A 10,630-nucleotide genomic window follows, 5' to 3' on the forward strand; every position below is an offset into this window, starting at 1 on the left:
TTAGAATTTCCTATAGCCCAATATGAAATCTTCAAGTGTCTTGTTTAGCCGATCAACAGTCCAAAATCCAAAGGTATTAAATTTACTATCATATATGACACAGAGAAGCTGCAGCCAGCAAATGTTAGGCATTTTGTATTAAAAAAATTATCAAAATTATTGTGCATTAATTTGCAGCTGATCGACTAATGGAATCAATTGATTAATCATGCAGCTTTAATTGGACTACTACCTGCATTTTATGTGCAAGTAACATATTTTAATATCAGCTCAACAAAGAAAGATTGGTGCCAGATAAAATGGTTGCTCAATATCACACAACTGGAGAAGTTGAAGTTGTTTTGGTCTAGTTGCTTATTTTGACCAATGAAATAAGGAGTTGGTTATGGCAAAAGTGGTCCAATAAGACTAACGTTAAAAACTCCAACAACAGTTTGCAGTTGTATGCAAAAGTTTGGGAACCCCTGAGGAAATTACATACTTTGTTGATTTTTGGCAGATGTCACAGCTTGCAAACCCTTTTTGTAGCCAGTCAAGTCTTTTATTATCAGAATTAGGAATTTTCACCCACTCTTTCTTGCAGATCACTTGAAGTTCTAAGATATTTTGGCTGTACACACAGCATGTTTAAGATCTAAGTCAGGGAACTGTGTGGTGCATTACTAAACTTTAGCTTGTGCTTCTTGAAGTAGTTAATGTTGGATTTTGTGGTATGGTTATGGATCACTGTCTTGCTGTTGAAGCCAAATTTTAACATAAAGCAGTTCAAGTACAGAGAAAAAAATGATTTCCAAACAAAATATTAAGATGGTTAACAACGTTCATTGCGTACATCCATGTCCTGGAACAAGCGCTGATCTCAAATTACAGACACATCACACTTCTCATATAGTAGTGACTCATGGTTATACATACACAACCTATGTTGTTCCATCTGTGAAATGTTTCATGTGCCACTGGCTGCCACACAACCCCAAAACAATTCCATTTCCACCCACATACTTAGTAGGGTGCCAAGATTTTTGCACATACCTCAATTACTGTTCCATTGTTGTTGATATTAAAATAAAAGGTCAGAGTGCATTTAATGTCTGATTGCTATAGTGATTGTATTTACCTCTTCACACAAAAATGAAACTTTTTGCGTATAACAGGCCCATGCTTACAGCAAGTACTGTGTACTGAGAAAAACAATTCAGTGTGAGGGAGGATGCTGCAACGATCAAGCTAGTCAGTCTACAACCTGACTGACAATGACGTAACTGTATTACCCGCTTATGCCAGAAAAGCAAATGAGTTCATCCACCACCCAACACATCCTCACCAATAGATGTCTAACGTTTTAAGCCCTGTTTGCTGTGTTTACTATGCGTTTAAATGCATACCTGCTCATTATCAGCTGTGTTTTACTTGAGAAGTAAAACTCCAGTTAAGATAACCTGGGGAAGGGCTGATGCTTCTCAACGTTCGTTAACGTTTGCTAGCTATCGAAATAGTGACGCCGTTGGGCCTAAATACACACAGCTCACTACATCAAATTATATGAAATGACAACTTAGGCAATGTGCATTTTGGTGACAACCCCAGTAATGGTTGTTTAAAATGTTTACCAAAAAATTAAAACATTACACAAGCAGTACGTTTGTTTACGTTTAGCTAGGTAGCAGCTATTTACTCAAAACAAACTGACAAACTGCTGTCATGACTGTTAGCCAGCTAGCTTGTTTTGGATATCAGCCGGTGTAAGTGTACTTTCTCGAGTCCAAGTGTATAGTGTCTCAATTTCAGTGTCAATGTGTCAATGTTTGGCTAAAACACAATGTCCAGAGCACCCGGAGTGCAAATCCCCCGCGCAAGGGTGAAGTAACGTAACATTAGCTTAGCTGACACGGATAAGCTAGGGAAGTCAAAGCCCAAATGCTACCTAGCAAACTGACCCCCATAACAGGTAGCACCCAAATTAAGGAGCTCCTGGCATCTTGTTTGTAGTCAAAACATTGTCTAGTGTGACAAAGGTCCAAATAGCTCATGAATCATGAATATCTTTTAAACTTTATCTATTGCTGCTATTAACCGACGTACCGATGAGCAAGGGTTAATGTTAGCTTACGGTCGTTAGCTCTGTTAGCAGCACAAATGACAGACCAGCTTCTTAGATATATATCTTTTTCACGTTAACCACTCACCTTCCTTGATTTATCCCTTGCTCTTTATCGCTGATAGCAGTGGTATAAATCCGTCTGTATCTTTCCGCCAGAGCTCGTCCTGAGAGTAAAAGCTGGTACCGAGTCCGACAATCCGACTGGGCTCCGGGTGTCGGACAAGAACCCATACCCGAACCAATGGTGGAGAGATCGGCTCCTGCTCCAGAAATGACCCTGACACCCAGCCCCATCGACGGTGATGAGGAGGGCAGAATCCCACCACCGGCGGCCGCTGCCGCAGCAGCACACATCATCGTTTTGGAGAACAATGCATATATCACTCAAAGGATATCACAGCTAGATGATATCTAGCCATCAGATACAATCCGCTTGTCATTAAATCCTCCACATGTCACATCATTTCCCCATTCCAACTCGCTGAAATACCACAATTAGCATCCACGGTCCACGGTTATTATAAGCGCAAATTGTAGCCAGTCTGGTGGTGCAACTACGGTCTTCCGATCCGGCCACAGCGTCAACACGGTGCTTGTCGTCTGAAAATATATCTTCTCAAGCCATAATAGATTTTCTTTTAAAATCTTAGAAACGGCACCATTCATTTCCAAAAACCGCGTTGTCGTGTTTTGGTTTTATTCGCTCCTTGAATATTTCTTGACCCCGAAGAGGCAGCACCCTCAGTTGGGCTGCCATCTTAGCTTCATCGTCCCTCCCCTCCCTGGCTAAAATTGCGTCGCTAGCATGCCGGGATATTTTCATACGACCAAACCGAGCGATGCTATCATTGATTTATTTGAACAATGACCTCCCTGTATAGAAGCATACTGATGTATAGCTACATTTTTAAAAATACAAATCGACATTTGCGGAGGTGAAATATATCATAACCGACAGAAAATAGAACCATATGGGTTATTTTGCACACTGTACAGTTTGAATCTGGACATTTGATTAGCAGAGGTTCATCCAGAGCCCCTCCCAGTTTGATCTAAAATTGGCTCTGAAAAGCGATTAAATGTTTTGTTGCCCACAAAAAAAGCACTGAAGCTCTGGTGTGATTTCTAAAAACAGTTGCATTATGTTAATACTGCTTTCATTTTATACTTCACAATTTCCTCTCTGCCACTGTCAGTTACAATCCATTTTCTACTTTAATACCATCTGCCTGGAATAAGGGTAAGTGTTTGCATTCCACCTCCTTCTCCAGAGACCATAGAGTAACTGTGAAATGTTGCCCTTTGATCTCAGACATGTCTTCTTAAACAACTCATCAGTTTGCACAAGGGGTTGCAGCCACCTTGTGATGAAATCGTCTTAATGATACAGTGGTCTTCTTCACTGAGCAGGCCCACAGAGCCGTGTCCTGCATATAGTCCTATTGCTAATGATGTGCCTTTTTGTTATGAATGTAGTTGATGTAGCTCATACTCAGTGAGATAACAAATGCACTATATGTTTATTTCTGCCTAAAACTAAAATAGAATTGGAATATTGAAGTGCCTCAGTAATGCAAAATGCAGATTATCATGATGGCAATACTTGTAGTTTCATTATCCTACTGACAGGGGTGAGACAAGGGTCCAGAAGGAGCAGAAATACTGCAGGAGGGGGAAAATGGGAGATACTGTGAGTTGGGTTATATCAACCAAAATGGTGGTAGAGGCCAAAACACACTACAAAGCAAAGGTGGACACAGAAAACAGTTGCAGGCCGTGCAGATTTCACAGAAATGCACATAATATGTCGCTTATACATGTACTGTATGTTTGACTAAGAACATGTATGTACACGTGTTCAGTAAGTACGTTTTCCGAATGTTTTATTTTATTCTCTTGGATCTCCCTGCAGTCAAATTGAAATGTATTGTCATCTCTTTAAAAAGGTGGTATAAATGTATGTACATGTGGATGCGCATGTATATTTATTGAGAGAGAGAGAGAGAGTGAGAGGAAGAGATTTACACAGGCCCTAGTGGTGCTTTATTGGCTGCAAGGCATTGCAGTAGCCCAATGACAAGAGAGGGGTCGGTCTACAGTCTCTTCTCATAGCAACCCAGGAAGCATTCGGAGATTATCATGCGCAGTATCAGATCATCAGCATGTATCAGTGATGGCAACAGAAGAATTTATGAACATAAAACTGAGGGATTGTGCTATTAGTGTTTTAGTGTCAAATATTATAAGTGAAAATGAGCTTAGTTGAAATGTATTGTAATGATCTACTCTAAAAGCACCATAAATATGCTGGATCACAAACTGCTGACATTCACTGTCCCTCCTGTCCTCAGTGGTCTTTAGGTAGAACGTTATAAAAAAGAGAATGATCTGATGAGAAAGACGCAGTCCCATTCAGAGGCTGCACACTTAACCCCTGGTTGCCTCAGCCCTGTCCAGTTACAGGACGAATGGAGGCAGGATATCTAGGCCAAGATGATGACATAGGTCGGGCAACAAACGTGCGCAGAACTGGCAGAAATGAAATCCATTTGTCGTCAACACATCCAGGAAGCAGGGCCAGTATAAGAGTCTGGATAGGTTGTTAGACTAATATGAAAGTGTGTCAGTGTCCTGACATCATAGTTCTTAGTCTGTCTCAGTTCAAAATCCTACTCACGACTATCCCTTTCAGTCACTAGCAAAGAACAGGTTACACTAATTTCAGCTCCTTTGACTAAATGAGAGGAGAATCATCAGGACATATTTTGCCAGGGGCAACTTGTTATATTTATTTATTTTAATAGAGCTGCACAGCCAGTATTGTTATTTCCACCATTGCAACTCTAGCACCACCAAGTGCCAGTGATTTCCACTTGAATATATACAGCCATGCAGTAAAGTCAGCAGGAGATTATTGTTGGCTAATGAATGAATGACAATAATGCCAGTATTCTACATTCAGGATTGATTTTGGGACTTTAAGTTAGTTTACATGCCTTAAATTAGCTGAGCATGTTAAAGTGAATTGGCTAAATGTATAGGGTTTCCTTTGAAATGTGATATTCAGCCACGCTTGTTCATGAAGAAATACCTGTCTATTAGAAATGTGCCACGGCCTGTTGACATTTAGCCTCATAGTTTGGTCATTGTAGTGCAGTCTGCATTCCTTGAGTTCCATCATTGTCGCTAGGAGGGGTTCACCTACCAGTATCAGGCCGTCACACCCTGGCATGTTATGCACCGTTCAAACCTTGGATAGCCCAAAACAAGGCACTCCTAGTAATGACGCTCACATTCACAGACACATTTATGGTTTGGATGTCAATTAAGTTTTACATTTACTCCTGATGATTTAGACCTCGAATGAATGAACCTCTCTCTGTATGATTACACATGATATTAAATGTCATTCAGTAGAAGTTTCATTCAAGGTTAAAGATGTGGTGAGACGTGCCGAGGCATCAGTGGACAGTGGTGTGTTGTTTGCCCATCCTGTGTGTTTAAGTATATTTCTGATGGACTGTTGAAGTGTAACTCATCTCAGATATAATGACATTTATCGGACTTTAGCAAAACCTTTGACCTGAGAGTGAAAATCAAATTGAAACTACCTAATCTTCCAGTAGTTTTTTTTTAGCATACATGTGTAAGTAAAGTCCACTGTTAACCAGGTATTGTATGAAAAAGACAGCAGGAGAATAATACACAGGCATAATCCCACACCCATGTTACAGTTCTGCTTCCTCGACACTAAGTGACACTAAGTTGTTGAATTACAGGTCCTTCAGCACCCCACCCAAGTCATTTTTTCTCTCCTACTTACAAACAGAAAGCAGAGCAATTAATAAGACATGCATGGAGACGATGGAAGGAGTGAGATTGTGTTCTTTGATTGTCGTGTGAAGCCACACCCATGGGTGGCCTTGGAATCTCCTCCCCTGGTCATTAAAGCAGGAGGAATGACAGGGCTGCGATTGCACACTGCAGAGTGACAGACAGGTGTTGGGAGCTGAACTATAGTGAAAGTTTATTGTTTTTTCACAGAAGAGTCCCAGAGCTTTCTGTGGAGGTACGTAACGTCTCTTTCTGAATCCTTTGTCAGTTTCTAGTTTCAATTAATGTGTGTGTGATTTACATGAATGTGAAATCGTAGATGGTTTTAATCTGTGGTACTGAGTTCTTTGAGACAGCGTGTTCTGCAGTGAGGTGCGACGGATCCTGAAAAAATATATATAAATCCATATGGTATATGAGGATCATGTAATGGTGTAACTTTAACTGTAGTAAATTCATTACAAAATGTACTTTCTTTGTGACTTTACTTGTATGGAAATGAATGTCTTATTGATACATTCATACACGACATGGGGACATGACACACACATACACACACTCTCGGGTTTCTGCTTATATTGCTTAATGTTAACCTCACAACTGCCGTAGAGTCTTTGCAAATATTAAAAATGAGCATTTTTACAGCGCTAGTCTGTACAGTTGAACAGCATGTCCAGTCTTGAAAAAGTTTTCAGTTGCCAAACAACAGTAAAATCTGCCACACAATTTTTTCTAAACAAAGCTTGAACTCTCAATAGCAGGGATTTTACCGAATCTGTCTTAGAATAATAATTCACGGTTTATTTTTGAGAATGGCCATTAATCTCTGTCATTTAGAAAGCTCCTAGACCACTTCTGTTGGCCTGTCAAACAAGGGATACAAAACTACTTCACCCAAGCCAAAATAATGTAGACAACCCCAGTACTGAACACTCTGTTTTGGGACAAATAAATGTCATCAGTCACTAGATTGTGCGTCTGATAACTGGACATGTTGCGTTCACAGTTATAACTTCCCTCACGGCTGTAGATATCTGCCCTCAGACCTCTGACATGAAAGTATTTGTGCTGGAGTGTAGAGTGTAGTCGAAAGGGCACTATCTTTATCATCGATAGTTAATGGCATGTTACTGGTACGCCCCTCTATTTTGCTGACAAAGGTGTGTTTGGACAAGGTGTGTTATGGAGGGTGGGTGTGTCTTCAAGTGGAGTCAGATCAAGACAAACCAGTTTAGGGCTTAATCAGCGAGTCTGGGGTTGAGCTGAACTTAAGTTGATGCACTTCAGGCAGAGTGACAAACCCAGCGTGATGTTCACAGAGCCAGCCTGATGAATATGTGCATATCAGCATTTATGCAGAGACAAAATGATACTGTGGATTAAAAGCACTGGCTCATTAGCTTTGTGAGTTGAGCTTTACATGTATACCGATCTCAGGTTAAACTTCACATTCACTGTACAGTTCAGCGTATGAAAGCTCTCAGCACACAGTACCACCTAGTGGCTGATATACTGTAGTTTCATTATGTGACGAGTTCCCTTCTTGTTCTTTCACACTGAACAGGTGAAGTTACAAGATGAGCAGGTATACGTCCCAGACATGTAAGTATTGAGAAATATCAAACAATGAAATAATAAAAAAAGATTTAGATTCCATGTAGTGCCAATACTGTAGAGGTGAGATTCAAGGTGCAAAGGTTATACTTGTCACATGATGCTCATACAATAAACAATTTGAGACTAATGCACACAAGAAACAGAAGATGTAAACATGAAACAATATAAAATGTATATATGAAAAAATAACAATGAAAAAGCATTTTCATGTCATTTGTGTTATGTGCTAGGAAGACTTGTGTACAATAAAATGATTATAATAAGAGCAGAAATTAGAAAAAGATATATGTATATGATGTTGACATATGTCACAAAAAAAATTTAAGCTCTGTAAACTGCTCACAATCACAAAACATCCAGTCAGCTATTCTATTTCTCCACAAATATATATCAAATTATAGAAGCTGAGTCAAATGTAAAAATTATTAGGTATGTACCAGTTCTCTGTTGTGTCACAGTAATTCAGATTACATTTTGTCTGCTGGAGACCCACTCATACTTTCCTTGTCTTATGTTCTCAGCCAGGAGCACCAGGCCCAGCCAGGCAATCGAGGACAGCAAGAAGAAGTCATCTCTCCTGAAAGACAACAGCTGGATCAAAAGAGCTGATGATGAGGATGAAGATGTCGAGTAAGTCATGCAAATCATAGAAGCTGAAATGCAAGACTTCTATTCTATATGCACATGAGCCTCAGGAATGACTGGAACTGTTGGGTGTGACTTGTTCATATCTCAACTGAGTCAGTCTTTCATCTTAAAAAAGGCCTCCCACTACATTCCTTCTGGAAATCACAGTGTTGAATCATCTCTGGGAGAGTGAGTGAATTTTTTTATCTTTTTGAACTCCTTCAGCCGGGACCCAAACTTCGGCAAATCTGTTCTGAGCCGGTACAGATCCAATGAGTCTCTGGAGAGGTAAAACAAATGTTTCAACTTTTCCTCAAATAACAGACAAAATAATGGGTATCTATCACTTACTATGGTGAACGGGGTGTAACATAAATCATATTTTCAGTCATTAATCCTGTTAATTAATGTCGTTTATTGTACGTTGCTCATAGTTCAGGGGGTGAGGAAACAAAAACCACCAAAACCATAAGCACGTCAACATCTGTACACGCTCTCACCAAGAGGTATCATTTTACATTAACATACTGGTGTCTTTTAACAATACTAATGCTTGAATCTACTGGATTACTTTTATATAAACAGACTGTATGTAAGCAGACTGTGACAGGAACTATCAATTGTGATTTCTGTCATTGCAGATTCAGTGGAAGTCAGGATGAGCTGAGGAGCAGGTTGGTGCAGTATAGAAACACTATTATCGTTGTTTTGCCTTTAATTCAAGTCAATGTACTTTCAGTAGTTCTAACCAGAACTGTGGCCTAATAATGTCTCTCTTCTACTTGCAGCACCCTCCCTTCCAGCAAGACTACTACCTCCTACACCAAAAGGTACATTTTCATGATAGCACAACTAATGTTGCAATATCTGGAGATTCTTTTCAGGAAATCATTTTAATAATCTGCCTCTTTGTTGCAGCTCGTATTCAAGTCTGAAGTCAGATTCTCCCAGCACGTACGTAAAGCTCCAGTCTGTCGCACACGATGCAAAAAAATCAGTAGAAAGACAATGAAGATAATGCATAGCTTTGTTTTTATCCACGTCCAAGACTACTTCAAACCAACAAGGAAACATAGGCAACAAAGCACACTGAAGCATTTTGTAACTTTTCTTTCCTATTACTCTTCCTTCAGTACCACAACCTCTATTATCACCAATAACGGCAAAACCACTGAGACCACCACCACCACCACCACCCAGAGTCTTAGGTAAAACATACTTCAGCATTAACATGTGTCATCTTATCGCACATTGAGTCCATATCAGATTCATGAGAAAATACATTGTTCTTTTGTTGCTTTGTTTTTTGCAGATCTCCTGTGATTAAATCTCCCACCAAGACCGACATGTTCACTGAGCGGGTCCTGTCTTCAAGCAAAGGGTAAAAATATACTGATATAAGTTGGGTTTTCTTGCATTCAAGTACAGACACAGAGTATGATCAGCAAACTGTACTGAAAGCATCAAAGGTAAAACTCAATGTACAAGGGAAAAAAACACTGATACTGATGCATGTAAATAGTTATTTTGTATCTCTTGTTGCCAATGAGCTTCTTGCACCAAATATGAGCACAGTGTACTGTTACAGTGCTGGAAAACAGATTTTTATTGATCATATGATGTTGGTTTGAATCTGTGTTTGAATGAAAAGCTGATTAGCTGTAACATCTTCTCACACAGGACACTATACTCAAACATCTCACCTACCAGAACAACCAAAGTGACTGAGACAACTGTCACCAGCATTAAGGGGTAATGTACTTTCAGATTAATAAAAAGCTGTATCAGTAGCATTTAAATCTCCATCACCTATAATTTTACCTGTCTGTAATATATTTCTGTGCAGTGCGGAAGACAAACTTTATGACACCCCACGTGTCATCCCCACGTCTGTCAAGGATGATCTCTCACCCACAGACAGGTGATAATCTTAAAAATCCTGTCTAGAAAATGAATTATATTTATGACACCAGGAGATTAGTAATTATGTTCTGTCCTAATGTATATTTCCTTCTTCACAGCAAGACGACTGTCTCTACAACTGAGACTGTGGTAGTGAAAAGCAGAACTGACACTAAGTGAGTTTGATCCTGTAGTGGGTATAACACAGGCTGTGTGCTATCTAAATGATATTCAAGTTAGTCAGATGAATCTACTGATCATATTTCTATATTTTTAATTGTCAACAAACCCAAAAATAAAAGTAAACCAACAATGATTTGGTCCTACTAACAAGTCTTCATGGCCATAATCCAATATATTTTATTCCTCTGTGCCATAGAACTCCATACTATATACTATTCTATATACTGTCACAGAGTCTTTACACACTGAATGTTCATCCCCACCTCTAGAGACATGTAGGATCATCTAAGGCCCAGATGGAGGCCCAGGCCTGTAGGAGTGTGACTGGTTTGTGAGTGTATAGTGTGGTCTTGCAATGCCTGGTGC

The 10,630-nt window shown here is 39.7% G+C and overlaps 2 protein-coding genes across 5 annotated transcripts in view; one reads left to right on the forward strand and one right to left on the reverse strand.

Annotated features, from left to right (window-relative positions):
* Positions 1-2,458, reverse strand: part of mycbp2 (MYC binding protein 2) — a 60,982-nt gene extending 58,524 nt beyond the window's left edge. Inside the window, exons 1-2 of the mRNA XM_087169712.1 lie at positions 2,187-2,458; positions 1,938-2,001 (exon numbers count right to left, since the gene is read on the reverse strand). Of these exons, the coding sequence (XP_087025838.1) occupies positions 1,938-2,001; positions 2,187-2,458 (336 nt within the window). The remainder of the gene's footprint in view (positions 1-1,937; positions 2,002-2,186) is intronic.
* A 3,607-nt stretch (positions 2,459-6,065) lies between these two features.
* Positions 6,066-10,630, forward strand: part of scel (sciellin) — an 8,657-nt gene continuing 4,092 nt past the window's right edge. For 3 of the 4 annotated variants that reach the window (XM_023430619.2, XM_087169717.1, XM_023430620.2), the window contains exons 1-13: positions 6,066-6,170; positions 7,500-7,537; positions 8,074-8,182; positions 8,405-8,467; positions 8,614-8,685; positions 8,821-8,853; positions 8,968-9,009; positions 9,098-9,133; positions 9,313-9,387; positions 9,492-9,560; positions 9,860-9,931; positions 10,026-10,100; positions 10,201-10,257. In XM_023430619.2, the coding sequence (XP_023286387.1) occupies positions 7,513-7,537; positions 8,074-8,182; positions 8,405-8,467; positions 8,614-8,685; positions 8,821-8,853; positions 8,968-9,009; positions 9,098-9,133; positions 9,313-9,387; positions 9,492-9,560; positions 9,860-9,931; positions 10,026-10,100; positions 10,201-10,257 (728 nt within the window). In that variant the 5' untranslated portion in view covers positions 6,066-6,170; positions 7,500-7,512. The remainder of the gene's footprint in view (positions 6,171-7,499; positions 7,538-8,073; positions 8,183-8,404; positions 8,468-8,613; positions 8,686-8,820; positions 8,854-8,967; positions 9,010-9,097; positions 9,134-9,312; positions 9,388-9,491; positions 9,561-9,859; positions 9,932-10,025; positions 10,101-10,200; positions 10,258-10,630) is intronic. The other variant, XM_023430621.2, reaches the window with a different exon arrangement.

This window comes from Seriola lalandi, unplaced genomic scaffold (genome assembly GCF_002814215.2).
Source record: "Seriola lalandi dorsalis isolate HSWRI2012SDOR001 ecotype SW California unplaced genomic scaffold, Sedor1 jcf7180002054908, whole genome shotgun sequence".
Classification (NCBI taxonomy): Eukaryota; Metazoa; Chordata; class Actinopteri; order Carangiformes; family Carangidae; genus Seriola; species Seriola lalandi.